The 24198-nt window shown below is 41.1% G+C and overlaps 1 protein-coding gene across 8 annotated transcripts in view; it reads left to right on the plus strand.

Annotated features, from left to right (window-relative positions):
• Window positions 1–24198, plus strand: part of DYNC1I1 (dynein cytoplasmic 1 intermediate chain 1) — a 272928-nt gene that overhangs the window by 240916 nt on the left and 7814 nt on the right. For all 8 annotated transcript variants that reach the window (XM_084896671.1, XM_084896669.1, XM_084896672.1 and 5 more), the window contains 2 exons: window positions 10493–10633; window positions 14903–15028. In XM_084896671.1, coding sequence (XP_084752797.1) covers window positions 10493–10633; window positions 14903–15028 — 267 coding nt within the window. The remainder of the gene's footprint in view (window positions 1–10492; window positions 10634–14902; window positions 15029–24198) is intronic.

The raw sequence follows: 24198 nt of genomic DNA on the forward strand, positions 1-24198 counted from the left end.
TGCCACCTTTCCCAACCACCCTCCACCAATCTTCACTTCTCTCCCCAAGGCCATCGGTAAACCCTGATGGCTAAATGCACTGGCTTCTTCTTAGTCCTCATCATACTGTCCACCACCCATTCTTGCAGCGTGGGTTATGGTCTCTTGGTTCACCTTGAACTTCTGCATTGGTTCTCACTCCTTCTCTCTCTTGGCCCAGGACTTTTTCTCCTTCCTCCTCACTCTCTCCTCGCCCTCAGTCCTTCTTCAGAATGAACTTGAAGCATCTCTTTTATTCCAGACCTACATTCCCACGGCCCTCTTAACCTGGGTGTGGTCTCCAGAGACACGCTGTACCATGTTTCAATGACAAACCAGATCTTCTTCCCAACTCTGCTCCTTCCTCTGTTTGATTCCGGGCATTCATCTCTCAGGCATCCATGCTAGAAAAGCTGAAAAATGGTCACATGAATGTTAGACATCTCTTAATCCATTTAGTGCACAGCATGATGTATCAATACCTATTTAATCAACGAATAGCTATGGCTTCAAGAATTCTTAACTCTATACTCAAGGCCGTTCATAACATGTTCTCATCCCCTCCTTTCCCAAACCAAAATTATTTCCTTCCTGAGGACAAATCTTCAGAGTCCACAGGGCTGTCCCCACTGCTCACCTTCCCAGCTCCCTGGGAATTCCATGCCGATTTACGCAGCCAGGCCCTTGCATGTTTTGCTTTCCTCTCCTTGACTGGCTTCCTTGCCATCTATCAAAGCCTACACGTCTTTCAACGCGGTTCCCATCACCTGTTCTAGATAATACCTTCCTTGACCACATCAGACCATGGTAACCACCCACAGGCCACCCCTCCAAATCTCCGAATTCCTCTGGCACCGAACATCTGTACCGCAGAATTTAGCACCTGGCTGCATACTTGTTCTCTTTCTTTGGTGTAAACAAGACAGAAAACCCGTCTCTTTTCCCAGGGATTTGCAGACATGGTAAATTCCTCCTTGAATTTTCCCCAACAATGTGTCTTTGAGGAGGAATTTCTATTCTTTCTTCCTTCAGATGGTGACATCTACTTGCCTCCTTGTGATAGTTGGTGTTTTCCCTTTCCCCTTAGTTATCAGGACCTTTAGAGATCTCTGTTACCAGATTGTAATAACCAGCTTAGCTCGGGATCCTGGTAATAGCTGTCTGTCCCATCTGCCACTGTTGTGTGTTTACCCTTCATTTTGTGCCATAAATCCTTTGGGAGCAAAGTGAGAAAATAGACACCCCCCAAGTAAACAACATTCTTCTCTTATTATTTCATAATTTTTATTTTCCTACCTGGATTGTGAGGCCCTGAGACCAGTCAGAGCTTAGATTTCTATTGAATGCCTAAAGTAGAAAGCAGACGGTAGGCCCTTAATAAATCATTGTTGATAGCTTACTCTTTCGGGATATCCTAAATGAAGTAGCTAGTTTGTTAAAGTAGGTTAGGTAATTTTATTTGTTTATTTATTTTTTAATATGTTTTATTGATTTTTTACAGAGAGGAAGGAAGAGGGATAGAGAGCCAGAAACATCAATGAGAGAGAAAACATCAATCAGCTGCCTCCTACACACCCCTTACTGGGGATGTGCCCGCAACCATGGTACATGCCCTTGACCGGAATCAAACCTGGGACCTTTCAGTCTGTAGGCTGACACTCTATCCACTGAGCCAAACCAGTTTCGGCGGTTAGGTTATTTTAAACCGAGATGGAAATATCTCCTAAAAACAATTCTAAAAAGGAGTCTGACCACATGTATTTCTGCTGCATTTTGTTAAATGTTTAAAGTATCAGAACAACAGTAAAAAATCAAAAGTTATTATTTTAGCTATTACAGTAGCTACACATAGCACTTAAAACAGGTGAGAAGACTAGCAAAATCAATAGTTTACTCCCAGTAGCACTTCCCCGATAGCAGTACACTTTCCCCCACAGCCCTGAGCCCTGCTGGCTGCCTTCCTAATAAATCCCACATTCAGGTAGTGTCTTCTCTTTCCTTATCCTCCATTTCGCTCCCCTTTTTCTCCTGTTCCAACACAGAGTAGCAAATATTAAAATTGACTTTCAATAAAACTACCTGTGCCAGTCATCAAATTCTTTTCTAACTTTTTTTGGGGGGAGAAGCGGGAGGGCGGAGAAAGGGGTTTCTCTTTTAAGCTCACCCAGGGAGAATAACTTTGAAAGAAACCACAAGAATGTAATCATCAAGTCACAGCCAGATTTAGCCTGTGTTCACACTTCCTGTCCTTTTACCCCTCCCACCCCCCATCCCAGTCCCAGCCTCCCCACACATTCACCCGCCGACACCTACCTGTAGCTGTTAAATATTTATACAGGCATGTCTGAATAATCCATATAAGAACAAACACTTTTGAGACTTGAAACTCACCCAGCTGACTGGGCTTTACACTGTGCAAGAAGTAAGGGCTTGCCGAACGCTCTCCTTTGCTCTTTTAGCCAGAGCGGAAATGTTTGCCTTTTTATTTCAATGATATGCTACACGAGCTGCCCTCCCTGGCCTTCTCCTTCCAGGCAGTGATGTTTAAAGAGAGAATGAGAATAACAAGTAGCAGACCCAACTATTCTACATGATTATGAGATCCAAAAAGACGTCCACCCCCCACCTCCTGATCTAATCTGAATTTTATGTCTGATGGATGGAGATGAAATAAAACTCATCTTTCTCCGTCAGAGTAACTGTTGTTGAACCAACCAATGTGGGTCCATGTTGGCCAGCCTCATGGGACTTTTTAACCTTGTACATTGCCCAAGGTTTGTCATTTGACTCTGTTATCTTCCCATGTCCATTTTCCAATGACCAGAATTACCTCACCTCATGGTTAACTTGTGTTTGCTTTTTGAAATTCATTTCAGTTTGGTTTGGGTGAAACAGAATAAAGCAATAAGCAAACCTGTTGTAAAGCAGAAGGCATGGCAAATATATCCTGCATTTGAACAGGCTGTTGGGATTGGTGTACGTGAGATCTCTGTGCCCCTTTCTCCACCACGAAAATAATTGCAAGTATCAGCTACCCTGATTTTACATTTAATGTAAAAGAGACGTTGCATTGAGCATCAGGAGGTACAGGAGAGCGGAGGCACAAAATACTGCTTTGACCCTTTGAGAATGTACCCGTCTTCTAGAAAATCAATTGCTGATGCAGGAAGTAGAACTGAAAATTTAATTATTTCAATGATTTTACCACTTGAGGTTAAACCTGTGTGAGGGACAAATCTGGATATTTGGGAATATGACTTCTTGAAAAGAAATGATATCTGTGTACATGTTGTACTTACAACTGTACTGACACCACCATATCAGATTTGCTCTGGGAACTGGCAGGTGTTAACCTGGAAACTTAAACATAAGTGTGAGTCAAGGTGTAATCCAGGTACCTAGGACAATTTGAAATTATGGAAGTATTTTAAAAGAATTACATATATGTTGGGAAGCCAGGTGCTAATGGTTGACAGTTTAAGGACCAGCCTGGAAATGTTCTGCCACTTAACCTACCCACTAATAAAGTGCAGTTGCATAGTTGCACATCAAATTGGTAACAAATAAATAAACAGAACTGCAAATACCACTTTCCCTGCTCATCCTTCTAACTTTCAAGTCTTCACAAAGCCAATACAGCCACGCTTTTTGTTGCTTCTAGTTCTGGCCCATTATCATCCCTCAACACCTCCTAATCCTTAATACCAATGTCCAGCCTGACTGTTACCTAGATATCAGATGCTTCTTTCTTTAATATCATGTTGGACATGAAACCACTGAGCTGTAGTCGAAGGAACTGGGGAGCAGCCACAGAAGAGAGGCTCTTTTGAACTTGCTGGTTGCCTGCTATAGCCACATGATCTTTCAGAGAGAGAGAGAGAGAGAGAGAGAGAGAGAGAGAGAGAGAGAGAGAGAGAGAGAGGGAGGGTGGGAGAAATGAGAGAGAATCCACCCAGTTGCACCAAAAAGCCAACTGTGCAATGACCCTCTCTGCCCTGCCTCGACTCCTCCACTCAACTAAGCCATAAGGCAGAACACACCAAAGGAGCAAAACGGCAGCTCAGGAGAGCACCCTGCTCGCTCAGTGTTCTCACAGTGTTTTGCACAGAGCTGTGCCACTAAAATGCTCCTTATAAAGAAAAACCTTTAGGTGGAGCTGATATTCATAAAAATCATGCCAGTGTCGGGAAATACTCCTTTTATGAATTGGGCAAAGCTTGTAGTTTTTTCCGTGGCTTTAAACACCCAAATACCAGTCAAAACCTGTGAATATGTATACATTCTTTTATATGGATAATTATCTTCTTTATTGGTGGCGCCTCCTGGATTAGGAGGATTCTCCCATGCAAATAAGCAGCAGAGGAAGGTCTTGCAACAAAGAGCACCTTTCATGTGGCTTCGGGTCTTACTTAGCAAAACTTCCCCGTTTCTAGAGAGGCAAATGTTCAACTCCTGGGTTGCTGTAACCTTCTTTCTAATTATTTTAAATGAACTAATTCCAGTTAAAACCCTGATACATTCTTGGTTAATGCACACACACACACAAACAGACCCACCATACAGATTCTGTTCACCCAAAGGGTATATGCCTAATTTTGAATTTCTGACCGTGATAGAAACAGATAAAGATAGCATCATCGAGTATTGTTCTCATGGTAGCCACAGAAATTAAGAGGAGTATAGAGTGCTTGTGCTTTTTAAAAGGATCCCCAACGAAGCTGCAAATAATGTTTCCCAGCGATCGTACCCAATTTGCAACACCTCTTTTGGGCCAAGAGAAGGGGTGTTTTGGTTTGGTTTGTGAGTTCGGTCTGTTTGTTTTTTACGCGCTTTCTTTTTCTGGAAGAGGCATCCATTTTGTGTGAGCCTGAAGTTTTGGGGTCCGTTGGTGGTTTTTGAAAAGCGATCTTGTGGTCTCACATGTTCATGTTTCCTGGAAGAACTGGCTGGCCGTGTATTTTAATTACTTCACAGCAACCCACACGATTATTTTTGAAGGACATTATCTTATTACTCATTGTTTAGTATTTTGGTCCTTGTTTTCCCCCAACAGGATACAGTCTTCTAGGTAAGATGCTATTGGTTTTCCTTTTACTTCAGAATGAAAATACAGAAATCCTATCAGTTCTCAGCCCACATCTCACTTACCCATGTGTTACCCTCTGCCCCACCTCCCCTCCACTCCAAAAGAAATGTTCAAGGATCGTGTAAATGTTTCTACAAAGTCAGATTTGAAAGCTAATTATGCAGAGGCAAATGCAGCCTCAGCAACCACAGTCTTTAAAAAGTGTTAGGCATTTTAACACGACTCTTTCTGTCCACCATCCTTCACAATATCGAAGCCTATAGGGTGTTGAGAGGTACCTGGTAAGAGGAAAACAAAACATACAGAGGAAAAGAAAACAAGCATATTTTCTAGATGTGACTTCCGTACATTTCTGCCATCAGGGACAGAAACTCACCCCTCATGAAATCATTCTATAGTTAACTGATTGGGAAAATAGGCAGCCCTCTTCATTGTCAGAAGGATACTTATAAAATCAAGGCTCAAATCGAGAGATAGGTCTTTATTGCAAAACGTTGATGGATGTGGTAAAGATTCATTGTAGAACAGAATTCACGACCTGCCTTTCTTATGTAAATTTAATATTATTTATTCTTCCACAGTTGGTGAACGAGGAGGCCTACCACTTTCGTAATTTAAAAAATGTAATAATAAAAAAAAAACACCCTGGTACACTTTATATTTATATTTTGGTGAAATACTAAGTGAAAAAGTCACTAGGATACAAAGCTTGAAAAACTCTAAGATTCAAGGATAAGTTCAATGTCCCGAGGTCTGTAGTTTTTCCAGTTTCGCCTCTTGCCTTTCTTGTTATCCCCATCTTTCAGATAATTCAATGGTAGTTCCCCACCCAGCGTGGTAGAGACATTGACTGAACTGGAACCCAAATCTTTGCCTTCTAGCATCATTTCATTCTACTCTCATGTGTGGTCTACTTGTAATCTCAGCTAGCTAAAGGGCCATTCCATCCTGTTTCCTAGTTTTCAGGAGAAAAAGATATCTGTTGCTGTCACAAAGTGCTAAGGATTTCTGGAATTCTGTGGGTAACATCTCCAGGGTTATTAATAACTGATTTAGGCGATGAAATAAACATTCTGATTGTGGATCTTTTTTAAAACTCTTTCTACAAGCTACGTCTTGTGTGTTTAGGACACACTGAGCTTGCACTGACAAGGATAGCCACGAGGGAAGGGAGCAGAACTGTGTATTTTTTTGGTGAAGACTGAAGACCACTGCCGTGTTTTGTACAGGACCCCATGGGTCCAGCAAAGAGAGGGCCAGCAAGAAAAACCAGCCCGTCAAACCCAACTCCACCACTCACAACCTTCGTGGCCTTGGGAAAGTTACTAAGTTTCCTGAACTATAATTTTCTTTTCTGTAAATACCGTCTACCTTACAGAGATTTTATGCGGATTAAATTAGACAATGTGTGTATAGAGTCGGGCACACAGCAAACACCCGACAATTTACCTTCGTGTCTGTCTGGGAAGTTACTGGGCACTGCTTCTCCATTCTGTTTGTGAAATGGGGCGTTACAGTCAGGTTGAGCTGTGTCTGTGTAGTTTAGCCTTTTCGGCCCGGTCCTGAAAACTTGTCTAAAACAATGGAGTCACGGCTCTGTTTCACTGTGATGTGTCACACGTGGAGTAGGTTGCCTAACAGTGCTGTTCTCCTTTTCTTTCTCTTTAACAGGTCACTGATACTAAACACGGCCTTAGAACAAGAGACACGGGGTGTTTTTTTTACCAGTGAAATTTGATTGTTTTAAAAAAACAAACAAACAAACAAAAAAAACCCTTTCTACAGTAACATGCTGTGGAATAATATTTAGTTTACTAAATGGCATTGAGTATTTTGCGGAGTAAATATTTAAAATTACCAAGCTTCTGTGGCTTTAATATAAATGGCATTACAGGATCCTCCTCAAAATTGTGGGTCGAATTTGCCCCCCGCATTCTCCACCTTTTCAAAACTTGTGGCATTCTCAAGTCAGTGAGGATGCAAATAGCAAGTAATACTGACTCTGTGGCTCCAGACATGCATGTGTCAGAATTCAAAACCAGAATATTTCCACCCCGATGCTTTTGATATATTTAATGAAAATGTTAATATTTCATGATGTATGTGTTTCCTCTAAAAATGTTTTATATCAAGCATTTGAGGCAAATCTTTACAGTGGTGCCTCACACAACGAACTTAATTCGTTCCAGGAGCAAGCTTGTTATGCGAAAAGTTCGTTATGTGAAACGCGTTTTCCCATAACAATACATGTTAAAAAAAATAATTCGTTCTGTAGCATAAAATATGCTAAGATGACATAAAAAAAAATATGCTAAGATGACATATTTTTATTTAGATATATCTAAAAACATATTTTTTAAAAAAAAAACACACATTTTTTTAATTTTAAGACAGACTAAGTAGAGTCTACCAAATCTTGCACATCTTCATCCATTTTCTGCTTTTTGGCCGATGGTTTCATGAAAAACCTGTCCAAAGTTCGCTGTGCGAGGCGTTCGTTATGCGAGGCACCACTGTAATTGGGTTTTCAGATTATCCTTTGGGCCCCAAATAAAATAGAATTTAAAATTTTCTTTATTGAAAGAAGTACAATTAATAGTCAAAATAGCACAGCTTACTGTTGTACGAGTGGCATTTCCTATGTCTATCATTACATTTGGAAAGCAATGGTTGGTAGATGTCAGTCCATGGTACGCTGATAATGGATATGATTCTGACCAAGACCTTCCCAGCCAGTGAAGGTTAAAACAAAGCCTTTGAAAATATAAGTCCTTCTTCCTTTCCCCAAGCATGCACATACTGTGGCCTAGAATTACTTGCACAGTGACTTTTAAATGGGAGGTTCAGTCTTGGGAGTGAGGGGTGTTAAGGAAGTTGGGGGGAGGGGAGAGCTAGAGAATAATAATGGCATTTCAAGGCAATGCTATTAAACATGAGAAGATTGGGTTTTGGTAACATGAATAATAACAGTTATTTCCAGATGTTTAAACAGCGTACTCTCCAGGATAGATGATAATCTCAACTAAGTTTCTCAGAGAAGAAGCCAGTAAAAGGAAAAAGGAAACAGTACTAGAGATGAACAGGCTAATTTTTGAGAGAACTGACATATCAAATAATATCAGCTCCTTAGAAAAGGGCCCTCTAAAGCTGGATGGTCTTCTGATCCAAACAGGAATGGACCATAGGTGTGTTACGTGCTTATTGTATGTCTGCCTGTGTATATCTGTGTCTAGGCCTCTATGTCATCAGTTTTACTACCAGCTGGGTTATTGAGAGAAAATACTGAGAATTAACTCTTTTAGGCATGTGTAGGTCTCTTCTACCCCTTAACTTTAAGAAGAACGTGTTACGTTCTTTAACAAATCTTGACTGACTTGCTGTAGAATCAACAATTTGGGCAAGAATAATTTCTGTGAGAGTGAGAACTTAGTATTCACAAGTGGTCGGTGAAAACCCAGCTCCTCCACACTGCCTTTTTTTTTTTCTGCATTAACAAGCAAAAATGATACAACCACGCTATATAGCATCCTTGGATAGACAGATTTTCAGGAGAAAGTAGTTTGAATCCCTAGTCCAAACAGTGTGAGGAAGACAGAAGCTACATAAATAGCAAAGAGGCAATTTTGGCTCCAAATCCATGTGCAGACATGCATATAATAAAAATGTTGGCATAGAAGAGTTACAGCAAGTTAAGATACAAAACTCTAAGGCTAATGTCCTTTCTATTCTTATCGAGATCTCAATGTCATGCATATATATTTTTTCAACTCACTCCCCCCTTAGATACTTTTTGAATTAAAAATAAGACGTTTCTCACACATACACTACCAACACATGCACACACACAGCGGGCCATCTAAATTCTCCTGTACAGCTTTAATAGTATTACAATTGTGTCCACTTCTAAGCAACGCCAAAGTCATTTAATTCAAGGAAAGAAATCACTTATCGTTAGTTCCTTAACAAATGTTGCCTTAGGTTTAGGTTATGGACCTGTCACTGTCTTCTCACTAACGTTGTTCCCTTTGATGTCACCACATGCATTTTTGTGCATTTTACATTCACTACCAGTGCACTTTGGGAGTTGGAAATAACAGTCCTTGTCCGAGCTGCTTCCCTTACAGATACATTCTTTGAACATCCTATGCAGATTGTTCATATTGTACGTTATTAAATTTGATTTGGTCTTTTTACTCTGGCCTGTACAGGCATTTCAGTGGGACCCGAGTACAGACAGCTGACTGGATAAAGAAGACACAGGGTGGGGGGGAGCTTCCATTGTTTAGATTTCTGTCAGAGGATATAAGAATACTTAATTTCTTTTTATCTCTGGGGCTTTCATTATCATTTAAATTTCATTTTACATTAATTGATCAGGGATTAGTAAAGCCATTATGCAGAAATTAGAATAAGACAAGCCAGATGGAATGAATAATTCATGAAGTCCAATTACGTTTTATTTCTGATGTACTTTCAAACTTGCCTCTGACTTCTGTGCTATTTTGATGTGACAATATTCACTGGAAATCAAGAGTGCCATTTTAATTTATTGTATCCCTCCAGAGAGTGTGCAAGCATTTGTATGCAGTGTGTGTGTAGGGGGTGTGTACAAATGCATTTCCCCCAGGAAAACACCAATTTCGGGGCTCTTGGAAATAAATACTGGGGGATTTAGAAAAATGTGGTTCACCTTTGAAGATTCAGGGTAGTAAATGGAGCCACGCCAGTTCACCTGGCTTGGGTGCACTGACTGACCCTACGTAGAGAGAGAAGAAGGTCTTAGAAACGTGAGATTTTTTTCACTTCCCAGAAGAACTACCAAAAAACCTTTAAAATATGCGTTCCCATTCCCCCCTTCGCAAAAGGAACCCTTCAAGTAGGGATTGGGTCCCTAGTTGGGACTGGAGGCAGACTTGCAATACACACAATGACCACGTGGTGGCAGGCGTTGCCTTCGGTGTACAGGGTCCGGGGCCACCGGGACCGCCGGGGCTTTGCAGAGCATCCCCGCGGGTAGGATCCCTGCAGGAGGACCAAGAGGACTGGGTTCGGGCTCCCCGAGCGGCTCGCAAAAGGTAGCCCGGCCGGAATTCCGAGCTCAGGGGCATCCCCGTCCACCTGCCTGGAATGTCTCTGACGATGGAGCCTGAAACCGCCCTCCCCCGACCCGGGCCCTTAGGTCGGAGCAACCCCCCTCGGCCAGGCATTTATTTATGCCACTGGACAGTTGCAGTCACATTAAAGCTGAGGCGCACCTTCTCGAGGACTTTCATCTCGGGGAAGTTTTATGACACTTTTGTGAATGTGCAAAGTTTTTAATTAGGCCCCGCTAGACAGCCCGGGGCGGCGGCAGCGCCACAAAGTCTTCACGGTCCCTCTGCTTTACAGCACAACAAGCCGCTCTACTCCTTTGAAGACAATGCGGACTATGTGTACGACGTCATGTGGTCCCCCGTGCACCCCGCGCTCTTTGCCTGCGTGGACGGGATGGGGCGCCTGGACCTCTGGAACCTCAACAACGACACCGAGGTGAGCGGCGGCGCAGGCGCCGGGCGGGAGGGCTGGGAGGGCGCGCAGTCAGCCTCTCTCCATCTCTCCCCCACATCCCCCACCCCCACCCCCTCTCTCTGCAAAAAAAACTGGCCCTTTTTGGACAGACCCTCCTATTGCAGCTGGGTTCTGGACAGCTCTGAAGGGAATTGGCAGATGCATGGCCAAAAATCACTTAATCTCACTTCATCCCTAAACCGTGGCAGATGCTGCACAATTGACGACCCTCCCCCCCCCCCTTTTTTTTTTTTTTTTTGCAAAGAGCAAAAAAAACGATACTTGTTCACGCTTTCCCCCTAAGGGAAAGAACACACAGGCACCTTTCAGAGCGGGGCTGGAATAACTCTATTGGCAAACATTTGGAAAAGAAGATGTGTGGGCGCTGACTTTTTGTTTGTTTGTTTGTTTGTTGGACACTGACTTTAGATTGGGCTTTTCAAGGGGCTATTCGACAGTATTCACTATGTGTCCAATTCCTGCTTGGAACCCACAGGAGATGATTTTTTGTTGGCTGTTTACGCCCAGATCCAGACCCAGCCTCCATTTAGTTTTTACAAGGCAGACAGTCCTTGTCTGAGATGCTCACCTCACAGACAGGCTCCCCACAATGGTTCCTAACTCTGAACACATGTGCGGAACCCGGTGCGCTTTAGAAGTTGCAGTTTTAACACGTCACGTTTAGAATGCTTCACAAGGGAAAAAGAGCCGTTTTCAAAAAACAACATTTTACCAAGGAAACATTTTTTTTTTAACAATTAAACTACATATAGATGTTTTCAAGATTGTGCTATGTGACCTCCCCCCCCCCCCTCTTTTTTTTTTCTACTCGAAATTATTGAGGTGCTCATTTGGTTATGTGGGTTTTTAAAATATTTTATATATATATATATATATATATATATATATATATATATATATATATATATATATATATATATATATAAAATGTCTTTCAACTTAATAAAAATAAAATGATCTCCATCATTTCCTGGTCTCTGATTCAGGGCAACTCTCCATAAATAAGAATGGACAGGTAAGAGGAACAAGTGTTGCAAACGATATGTCAGGTGGAGAACTAGAGAGAGCCCTTTTGAAGTGTTTTGAGCAGGAAACAGCTCGGCCTTTTTAATTAGGAAGCTGCAGCTGGAGGTATAAGGAGGAGCAGGCTCCCCTGCGTTGTTTTTCTGTGGGAGGGCTCAGGGCGATAGCCTTCAGGTGTTATTATTGAGCCGATGTATCTTGCAAGATTATGTAGCATCCTGTATCCATTGCCCAATTGTTATCTTTTAAAAATATTTCCATTGAAGCCTATTTTTTCCTTTTGGCCATAGGAACTATGCATGGGACAAGCATAGGGGTTTTGGAATAAAGCATCTTTAAAAATACTCTCAGGGCCTGAGTACATACAATGGGATTTGGGATTTGGAAATGTTCTATAACATTACTGCTTTTAATAGAAAGATGCTATTGCTCCACATGTGAACGGTTTCCCAAAGTTTTTCATCTCACGTTGCCTCTGTCTGCTTAAAACTCATGCACTTAAAGCAACCAAAAAACACACACAGGTTTTCCAGATTGACTGGGGTATCAGAAGTCAGTATCAGAAACCAGACTTGGTAGAGGTGACATTTAGGTAAAACCCAACTACAATGCAATGGGAATGAGTGTTCTCTAACCTCCTTAATCATTCTTATTTTACTGTTTTATTTTTAATCAGGTTTTTTAGGTAAAATGAAATGGATGTCTCATCATTGCCAGCAGTCATTTCTCTCCTCCCCCATCCTTCTTTTTCTCTAGGTATCAGGAGACAACCACATAAAAGTGTTACAGCTAAATCTTTCAAAAAGTCATCGCTGGGCATGCGAACCGCTTAGTTTTGTGGTAACCGTAATTCTGCTTTCACAGTAATAAGCCGATATATAGCGTCTGATTCAAATCCAGTAATGAACGAAACGCTTTTTTGAAAACCCTCAAATTGGTTTTGCCTTCTATCAAGTTAAACGAGATTTTTCAAATATTTGTGAGATTAGGAATTAGAATTGTTTTTTTGTTTTTTTTAAAGAACCTGAACTCCCAGTGTTTTTGCTGTTATTCAAAGTCCTGTGCTTTTAAACCAAGCTGTCCCAACTGCTCCTATCCAAGGATAGTTTACATTCACCTACCTCTGCACAGTGTAGTAATTGATGCTGTATAGGTCCTGTCTTTGCAAATAAAATGATTGAGCCTCAAAAAATGTGAAAATATTTATGAAGCTGAAATACAAGAGTAAGAAAGGATTATTTTCCTTTTGGGTTCACCAACTTTTGAAAGGCCGTTACTGGTCAGGCTAATAAAATAGGTTTAGTCATTTCCTTCATGTATTCAATAATTTATTAGCATGTATTATAAGGTGTGATAGCCATATTTTTTTACCACTTATAATATCTATGAAAAGAAGGTATTGTTAAATGGTTAGAATATGAATTGATTCACTTTGCTATATTTTTTAATTCCACATAAATATAAAATTATTTAAAATGTATTAGGCATAATTTAAAGTGTATCAAAAAATGAATTTTTCAGAGTGGTTCATTTTTTTTTACCAAACTCATATTAAGATTTAACATTTTTTTTCCATCTTTGAAAGTGTTCATTTTTAAAATCTGATGTTGAATAGAATTAGGTAAAGTATCATCCTGTTTTATTTCTCTGCCTTATGGAGTTAAGAATTAATTCTGAAAACCTTAGTGGATCTCTGATTTGTCTTCTGAGTAGCACGCTAATAATAAAATGTATCGACAGAATTACAGCCCATCTAAATTCACATTGTTTTGGCCTTTGAAAGGTTTGGTTACAGATTCAAGCTCCAGCTTGCACAGCAGGTACCTTTATTGTAGAAATTGTGTATTTTAAGAAAAAAAAAATGAGCTGGGGACTTTTGTTTACATTTTTTGCACATCATTGACATGCAGTGATTTAAACGGGTAGAAGAAATTTTATTGATTTCAAAATTAAGTGTGTAAGCATAGATTCTGACATATGATGGAGTTTTTATTGCTCTTTTAAAGATAGGGATTGGGTCAATAATCACGTGTAAACAGATCAGATGGTTCCAATTCCTGGAATCAGGGAGAGCCAGGAGCTCCAAGGCCCAGTGCACGCTGTGTTTCCCTCCGTGTTTCCCTCCGATCCGGCGTGTGTACCAAACGCAGGTCTGAGACGGTGTGAGATGAGCTCGGTGGCCCTCTTTTTCACTACAGTTTTGTTTTTGTTTTCTTAATTTTTTCTCTTAGCATTTACCTTTTTGATTCTTTAATGGCCCGTTGTCGTTTCTTGTTCAGCATTCTTGTAGAAGGTTCTCTTGGCATCTGCTCTGTCTGTGAATAGACCTTCAACCTTAACGAGACGGGAGTTTACACAACCGATGATGGACAAGGGGCAGGCCCGCGGAAATTATTTTTCCAAATGCTCAGGTTCCCGGAACAAGTACCTCAGCTACACCGGCACTCTTTGTCCCCTTTAAGAGCTGTTGTTGTTTCCATTATCAGCGTGGAGGGGTCTCAGGTGTGCGTTAGAGGAGCTGTAAGACCTTTTCTACCAGAAGGTGCTGCCCCCGTTCTATCAGGTCCTCACCCTGGGCGTCTGTCCAAAGGTATGAGCACTTCCTAGGACCCGGGGCCACCAGGAGGAGGGAAAACAGAAAGGCAGGGGGTGGGGGGTTGGGGGGGATAAAGAAAAAAAGGAGAGGAGAATTTGAGGTTTTGAAGTTTTTCACCTGTTGGCTTTTTCTTATTCTGATCATCCCCTCCCCTTGTGGGATCAGTCCATATTTTCCCCCTAGAGACTCACAGTACTATGACTTCTATTCCACCAAGCAGTACCCGCCCTCCTGCCTCTTAGAGTATCCTTAATCCTGGCAAATCCTGAAATCTCTCTCCATCCATAAATCAGGACCTGGTGGTGAAGGAGCACATGGAGCTGTTGTGTGGGTCTGGACGTTGGGTGTGCCCCCTGCATCATCTGAAGGCATGTTTATGTCACTCGCGGCGCATTCGTTGTGAAAAAAGACTCTCCCTCTTTTCGTTTTCTCATTAGAGCGTCTCCCCCTGTCCCCCTTCGTACAGCGGAGCATCTGATATGAGAACAATGGGTCCTTTGACTTCTGCAGGGACGCATATCACTTCATGCCCAGGAAGGCAGTGGTGACTCATCCAGTTAAATGTATGTTTAAGTTCATATTCAGAGATTCTTTCCTAACCTCCCTGGCAGGTTCCAACGGCCAGTGTGGCCATTGAGGGGGCGTCCGCCCTGAACCGTGTTCGCTGGGCTCAGGCTGGCAGAGAGGTTGCCGTCGGGGATTCCGAAGGGCGTATTTGGATCTACGATGTTGGAGAGGTACATATCTATATATATATATAATTTATTACTTTTTACTTCTACATCTCGTTTAAAGACCTAGTGAAATTATTAACAAGGCCTTGTGGACCGCCAGAGCCCTCTGGAGTGTGTTTGCCCATTTCCATTGACTTCAGTGGGAGTTGGGCGAGACGTCCTTTGGGGCCTCATCTGGCCTCTCCCCGCCAAGCAGGACACACAGGGCATGGCCCCGGTTCACCGCGGAGCACCGCAGGGTTCCCGCTGCCCCGGGGCCCTGCATGCCCTTCCCACCAACTTCACGACAGTGCGTGTTTGCCAAATTCCTGACGCTGCTGCTGCATCTGGTCTTTGCTGATTATTTCAAAAAGTCAAGTTTTAGTTGATGTGTTTCGTTAAAACAAAAACCACTACTCTTAGTTAAAAGGCTGAGGTGAATCAGAACTGTGTACCTTTTTTTTTTTATGGTATTCAAAGTTATCATATGAAAGCTAGACCTCTCTGGCATCTCTCTCTCTCTCTCTCTTTTTTTTTTTAATATACTTTTAATTTATTTCAGAGAGGAAGGGAGAGAGAGAGATAAAAACCATTAATGATGAGAGAAAATCACAGATCAGCTGCCTCCTGCATGTCCCCTTCCCCCACTGGGAATCAAGCCCGCAACTCAGGCATGTGCCCTTGACTGGAATAGAACCCAGGACCTTCAGTCCACAGGACGACGCTCTATCCACTGAGCAACACCAGCCTAAGGGTCTCATATGTCTTGTTACGTGATACAAGGTGGGGCAAAGGTAGGTTTACAATTGTGAATACGCAAAATATGGTATTTATTCTTGCATTATTATTATTATTATTATTATTAATTATTATATTATTTTTCATAGGAACAACCGTAAACCTACTTTTGCCAGCCCTGTATGTTAAGTATTATTGAAGATCGTGGTACATTAAAAAAAAAAAAAAAAAAAACTACATTTTTTATTTCCATAAAATCTCCTTGGAGCGTTAGGCTATATTTAATATCACATTATCAATCAGTTGTCCTGAAGCATATCTGTTTATTTTTAAATTTCTATAAGAAAATGTTGGCAAAAACCTTCATTTCCAATGAGGTTAAAGACAGAAAATATTGGACTTTCCAGCAAAACAAAATAAGAGTGTTGTGTGAAGCTATTTTGGCATGCTATGAATCTAACATTTGCGTCCTGGCAGCGGGGACACACACACACACACACACACACACACACACACACACACACCACATCTGTATGCATACACGTGTTAACCTGGGAAGTGCCCTGTGATGCCTGATAGACGATGGGCTTAGCTGATCACACCAGGAAGGGTTCTGCACGGCTTCATCCATCAGCATCCTGTCACTTTGGCAATCCGACATGGATTGCAATTGTTGATGATATATCACATACTGCTTGCTATGTGGTAGAGTTGGTTGTGTTGAAACAAACTAAATGGGGCTGTCTTGGGGAATTTTTAAAAATTCACCCAAAGACAGACATGGAATGACTTTAGAAATAGGGGTTTTCTATTTGGGAGGTACAACTACATAAAAGAACTGGAAGGATCTCTCAGTTTTACTGCACCTTTTCTGTTTCATTAGACACCACCCCCTAATTGCCCCTGATGCGACGAGCTGAGCCATTCCAGCAGCACCAGAGACCGTTAATATATCTCCCCCTACCTCCCCCGTGTCGGAGATGCAACAGGTCTGGTGGGCACTGACACAGTTTGGAGTCTATGGGAGAGCGAAGACCCTCTGAATCGAAAATATTGCCGATAGCTTTCCAGCAATATTTTCTTCAACGCGTGTTCTTTACATTCAGTGCATCTTTTGATTGATCATCATGTCCATAAATTAACAACAAAAATAAGTACTCTTCATCGGTTTCTTACTAAAAAATGTAAAAGCTAGCATAGAAGGAAAATATAAAGAAACAAACAAGGTTTCTTTTCTTTTTTTTTTTTTTTCCTCTCCATCTCTCTTTCTTTCCTTTATTTATAACAAATGTAATTGTGGGAGAGGAAGATGATGTGGAGACATGCTCAGAGATGCAATGGAAGGAAATAGGTGAAGTTAAAAAAACAGAAAAACACCCTTTCTCCACCTCCCTTGCTTAAACATAATGTCCCTTAATTCTTGTAAGATTATATGCAACATTATTTTATCCAAGAGGGCTGAAAAGCAGACTAGTTTAACAACCTACTTTATTCAGAGACGGGCCTTTTTAAAAGTCTGTATGTTGACCACAAATATTATAAATATACATATATCTGTGGTTTGATATATATTATATGTAATATATATACACACACAATCTCTCTATATGCAATAAGAAAACACAAAACATATACAGAATTTTCTGTGATGAAAGTGATTTTATACTTTGTGGACACAATTACTTTGCCTCATTCGGGGCGTATCAAGGATTTTGCAAAAGTTGCTTTGGCTGATATGTGGCTGCTCAAACTTCTTGCTAGGTTTCTACCATCATTTCTAAATTGGTAAGTGTTGTTATACTTGTATTTCTACCGTCGTACCGGCAGGTCAGGCTGGTTTTCATTTTTGTATTATTGCCTTACTTTTCTAAGTGATATTACAGACTGTAGAAATGTCTGCAATGATAGGCCAGTCTCGCCTATTGTCTGGAGTCTAGACAGGCTATAGAAAAATCTCTGTGACACATAATAGGCCAAACAATTTGTAGGGTTGTTTATCCCTACAAATTCACTACCAGAGGTGGTGGGGGGAACGTGGGAGAGAGGATATACCACCTTATTGAGAGTAGGTAATTTTATAATCTTCTAGCCCTTCTCCGAATGACCAAACCTCAGGGTAGGCTTCTACGTTTGCACCGTCTTCTCTGTATTGTTTGATCTCAGACAGAGCCATCTACAGCTTAGAAAAACTCAGACCTAACAAGATAATTTTGTCTTAACTATGGTATTTTCCTTCAGTATTTTTGTAAGGCATTTACAAATTTACCTCATATTTACTTCCGGGGAAGAAAAGGGAAGGAGTCCTTTTTTCTCTTCGTTCATCTCTAAACCCTGTTCTAAATCTCTGAAGACCAGCTCTGTAGAGGCTCCAGGGACTGAAAGGAAAGATGGCTTGTCTACAGCTGAGCTCAGCTAAAGAGGTGGTAGTTCCCTTCATGGGCAGATGCCGGGATAGCTGTAATGACTGCTGTCTCCACCCCCAGCCTAGAACTGACAGAGCATAACTTGCTTGGGAGGAAAGGGTACCCTCTCCACAGCCCCTGCCCAACCTTCCAAGTTATCTGACTTTAGAATTTGAGGTCAAATGTAAGGCTGATGCAAGGCTAACCAGAGGGAAGGGGGTTTGAGCAGGATGTGATTTAAAAATATAGAGAGAGGAAGAGAAAAAATAATGGCATTGAGGATCAAATTGCTAGTAGACTGTGCTACCATTATCCGTATTCAAAATTGGCCCGCTGGTCCCATTAAAAATGAACCCCTCACTAGGGTCATGCTGGCCTTTGGATGGAAAACCTTGTTCTGCGGAACCCTCTGGGAAAGAAGATGAAAGGCTTTTAAATGAGCCTCAGAATACAATCTGTATAAAACACTAAATGGTAGTTTTTAGAGTACACTTTGTTGATCCATTTTCTTTGGACCTCAAACATCGCAGAGGTGTCTGTGGGAAGACCTGGCACATTCACTCGCCCATGGCTGATGCCCCTGGGAATTCTGTTAGGCCGAGGGGAAAGCAGCGGGCAACAGGCTGTCTGTTGCCAAGGTCATGTTCCAAGAGGGAGGCTGGCTTCCTGGTGTGCAGCCTGTGCCATCGTGTGGGCCCGGTGCTCAGAGGAGCCCTGAGCTTGGTCTAGTTCTCTGCCGTCATTGTCTTGCAATTGTTCGGAAGATCTTTAACGAGGCACCCCGCGTGTGCATTTTGCACTGGGCCCTGCAGATTATGTAGCCGGTCCTGTCCATTGAGAGCATTGCTTTTAATATCCCTCATGATGGAAATCAAAAATGGCAAATTCTGGCCTTGACCCTAGACCGTTACGAAGAAGGAGAAATCTTTTAGAAATGTGGTTAAATGTAGTACATGCCATATGTTTTTCTTATTATTACCTATTTCTCAAGACTATTTGAAAAGGTTGAGTGAAAATAGCATTGACTTTACATGATAAACATCATGAGGCCAATAAAAATAGAAGCTGAAACCATAGTGGATATTCTGATTCTCCCCACAACCCTGTTCTGATCGCATTGTCATTTTAGCTGAAAGTATAATAGAGTTTGGGGGAAGGTGTCTGTGCTGCCCACTGCAATGGGAGTAGAGAGAGACAAACCTTTCTCCATCCACTTCATTGTCAAGAACTCCCTGACAAGAGACTTCTGTGACTACCAATGGAGACAGCGCCATTCAGGTCCAGGTAGACGTGCCTAGGGCTCAGCTAGAAGGCATGCTCAAAAGTCCTGTGTCAACCAGTCCTTCACAGCCGTCTGCCTCACCTCCTGTCCAGCATAGTGTCCCTATGAGCATGCCTCCTCTAGTTCATACAGTTATCCTTTGGGGCTTTTCAGATGATGGCAGAAAGCAGTGGCTGGAATCCACATTTCCTGATAGAATTTATCATGAACTTCTGAAGAGGTAAACGGAGGATTGCGTATGAGCTCACTGAAATCACTGGGTTGAGTTTGTCCATCTCCTTCCCCAGGCCTTTTTTTTCTTTTCTTTTTTTTTTTCTTTTTTTCTTTTTGTTACATTGGAATGGCAAAGGCACGCGTATCATCTCTGGGCCTATGACTCAGGAGGCAAAATATAAATCAGCAGTGTTTTCAGGTAGGCCACATGATGCTTTGTTTATGTAGCACGCGTTTTCGGTTGTTTGATTTCAGCGTTGTATCTGGAAAATATACTGTACACACTTATTTTCACAGATAGGGGTCTATTTTCTTTGCTGAGCAGGTGCTTAATTCCATTAGCATAAATGGAAGTTATGTGAAATCAATGAACACAGAGACGACCCCTTGTATGATTTGGCTATAATTTTATTCTATTTGTGCATCTTAACAGTTACTCCCATGGACAGTGGTTGCATGCACCATTTAAATTTTGTAAGATTTAAAAACAACAACAAAAAAAATAAAACAAAAAAAACTGAGCCTAGCGCTTAAATAGTTTTGAGGCTTTTTCTCTCCAGACTACGGGATTGCAGCCTGTTTGTTTTGGGAGCTGTATGCCTCCATTCAATTAACTGAAATGCGGGTAAGATAGCAAGTCATAAATTAACTGCAAATATGACCTGAAAATGTTGAGTGCGTTTTGCTTCAGAATCCACTCGTAGAGAGCTGTTAATCATGGTTGAATTTTTTTTAATGATGTGTGAACACATACTCTAAAGAATTAAACATAAAAATTACTCACTGCCATGGCTCCTTGACTGAAAAGCATGCTTTTCCACATCTGCGGAGCTGATTTTCACAGCGCATGGGCCAGCGAGGATGGAATTGTTCACGTGTACTGGTGATTGATAGTCGGCCTACCTGCCTGTCGTCCTTGCAGATGTGTTTGAGGGAAAACCCGTTGCCACCGCGAACGCCTGGGTGTTGTCACGCAGCCGCCGCTGTCATGCATGTCCCCTCACCACGGCGTTTGCTGCTTCTCTGAATTAGAGAGCTGTGTGCAGCTCCCGTTTTGAGAGACGCAGTGTATTGTCCACCTCCTTTGATTTCTTTTTCCGTTAACCTCCTCCAGGGAAGATGTTGTGTTCCGTTGTGGAAAACACACCGAAGTTTCCAATCCCTTGGTTATATTGCTGCTGCAGTCAAGTGATAAAATTCCAAACTTGGGTTGAGCTGAAGGAAGAATTTGGAAAAATAAAACAGCAACTTGAAATCTGTAGTTTGGGAGGTGAACAGATCTTCAAGGCCCTGGCTTTATTTGTTTGGTATCCCACTCATGCATTGCCTAAGAAAACGTGTGTTCGCCTTTACATCTTAACCCTGAACTTGGGCAACATTTCAGACACCTTGTTTGATAGGACTATTTCGGGGTGGGGGGTAGGGGGGCTGATCATTTCATTAACACATTTCAGTAAATACATTTGACATGTGTTAGTACATGTAAAGGTCCTAGAAAAATTCTTAAACAGGTAAAATACAGGTGAATAGGAGAGATCCAATATAACTACTGGAAACATAAAGCATGACTTCAATGTTCATTTAAATATATTTTAAAGCTGAAATGAATACTTAGAATGAAGAATTTATTAGGAGTCCCACCAGGAAAAATGACCTAGGTCATACAGTTTGGAATGGCGGTCAAGGTATCATGTACAAGGACCATTACAAAGTGCCTCCCAGTTTTCACAGCCAGCTAGAATAACAATAAAAGGTTCTGGTGAGCCCTGCCTCTGGCATTTTCAATAGCGCTTTGCTCCCGTTGCATCTGAGAAACTGGAAGTGCTGGGAGTTAAATAGGATTTGAGTGACACAAAACAAATACAATATGTTTATGGTTTTAAGTGGGATTACACTTAGGCAGTAATTGTTTGCTTTATGGAACTACCTGGAGTAGGACAGGGCCTTCATCAGTTTTCCACAAGAAGTTGGTGCCCTGACTATAAACAACCCCCTCCGTGGGGAAGGGGGAGGAGGCAACGCAAAATATGAAGTTCGACTGAGATTTCGTGGTTTAATCCAAGTAAGAGTTCCTTAATGAAAAAGAGCGACATTCACATGCAATCCGTCAGTTTGATTATTGTGCTTTATGAAGGCCATCATCCCCTGCTGCCGACGAACCGATAGCCTGCCCGCGCTCTGGCAGCCTCCGGAAGCAGGAGTGAGTGGGGCTGGGCTCAGCTTTCCTAAGTCCAGTTAGAATCACCCCAAACACTTGTGTTTCTCATTAAGCGAGTGTGGCCATGAATTGCAAGTTGCTTGAAGGTCTTTGCAATGCCAGCTTATTCTTCAATGAAGAAGTGTTTTCTCTTTAGCTGATGAGAAGCACCTCTTTTGATGTTCCCTCCATGCTAAAGAAGGCTTTGGCATACACTGTTCCATCGTACCAGATACTGAGATAAAAACTGAAAGTGCACATACTTAGCTCTGCTAATATCTAGATATGTGGTGACGGAGAAACTAAGCATTGCAATTCTCAACGGCACTTTTCAGGTTCTGCCTGAATTTTTATTGTAGCCACAACACGGTGCAGTTAAGTCAAAAAGCACAACGACATATTTGTATGGGCAGATTTGGGGTGGTAATATATGTAATTACATAAAATAAGCTACTTTGAAATAATATATTAATTCACTTCCTTGCCATAATAAATTATACATATTTGAGATAAAATAATTTAGTTAAAATGTATGATTGTCATTTTAGTATTAACTTGATTTCTTCTAGGAAAAGAGCTTAATTTAAAAAGAAAAGGAAAAGCACTATTCCAATTGATGTTATAATTATTCATCTTATAGTGAATGTTGTAGCAATGGCTTTCATTTTGATCATTATATATGTAAAAGACTGTGATTAAACTAATTATTATATAAATAGTATGCTTATTCAGGTAGCATTAGTTTATGAAAATAGATTTAGAGGATTAATATCTTTGCAAGGCACTTTTTTTTTCTTAATTGATAAGAAAATACTTATGACTTTTATGTATTACAGAGTAGTTGATTCTGTGAAAAGAAAACCCTAACATTTAATTTTGTGAAAACCAAATTAATGTGTGTGTAGTAATTTGCAATAGTCAATGAACTTCATATATTTCCATTTTGGTGGCAAGTGGCCTATGAATATAAACCTTCTGAAACAAGTGCCAGTTTGTATAATTAATCATCTTTTATGATTCTTCTGTGGTTTTAAACTGTCATTTTCAATAGCAGTTTGGATTTTGAAGTAGTCGCTAATTATAGTGTTAATTTTTTTATTTTTTTTGTGGCTGGAAAAGTATGTTTAGTTTTAGAATTCCAAAACTGCTCAATTTTATCTTGAAAAATGACTGCTTCGAACAGTAGCCTCAAATCACGGCTCGGACCAGCCGAGCATGAAGCGGCTCCAGTCATCTGTGAGGCGATGAACATTGACCTGAACAGAAATGGGGAGTTATGGGTTTCTTCCATGAGTGTGTATGCTCTTACTGGAATATCCAAAACAGAATAAGAAATAAAATATCTGCTTAGGCATGTGAGTGTGTGTAATGTTTAGATACCATAGAGGTTGGACTCGCAGAATGTGGAAGTGAATGAATCGTTACATTCTAATTTCAAGGAAGGTCTGCACACATTTTTGAGAATGTTGGGAACCAGGTCATCTTTTACATTTGGAAACATGAATTATTTATCATTTCAGTAAACTCAAAGCTGATCATTAGAGAAGAAATTTTGCACTCTCTTACTTTTCTTGCTGGCAAATAAAACTGATCTGTGGTTCATTCCCTAAGATCTGGCTCCTCACGGCCAGCCAACAGTTTTTCAATAGGTAGATGAAATCTTTTATGTTTATTTGTCTTTGCATGAAGGATTCTTAGGTAACAAGTGAACATCTTCTGGGGTCCTAAAAGACAGCCAACCTGTTGACTTAGACGAGGGACAAAACCACGTTGGCAGACTTCCTTGGGTTAATCGCATTCCTCAGTAGAGTGTCTAATCTTTAGAGATTAGAAACATGCACAGATACATACCCAAAGTAGATACTTACAGTTGTCTATTTCATATCTGAGTCTAGCACAGCACCTGGCTGATACCAGTAACAGGCAGTCAATAAATAGTTGGGTGATTGAAAGTTTTACATGTGAAAGTTGAAGGTTAAAGGAAAGCTTAGTTGTGTGAAGCATTCAGAATACAGCCTCCAAGTTGGCTATAGATGAATGAACAGGAAAAAAAATAATCCCTTTCACTGTATTTGCACAGAAAGGGTATATAGAAAATACATTTAGAAAAGCATATTTGTCTTTCCTTCCCATCGCTGTCCCAGTCCCTCTCCCGGTCCTGTGCTTGTAAAAGTGAGCAATTGGCCACTAGTGTAATGAAAGCCTAACAGTTGATTCAAATAGTTATCAAACCACTGGAAAAATGCTTCGTTTTCATTGTGCTTTTTTTGGACACTATTGATATGGTAACTCATGAGCTACATTATAAAAATACCTCTTTTATGCCCAAACATTCAGTAGGAGGAAATGACATTTCTTTTAC

The sequence above is a fragment of the Pipistrellus hanaki genome, assembly GCF_964339955.1.
Source record: "Pipistrellus hanaki genome assembly, chromosome: 10".
Classification (NCBI taxonomy): Eukaryota; Metazoa; Chordata; class Mammalia; order Chiroptera; family Vespertilionidae; genus Pipistrellus; species Pipistrellus hanaki.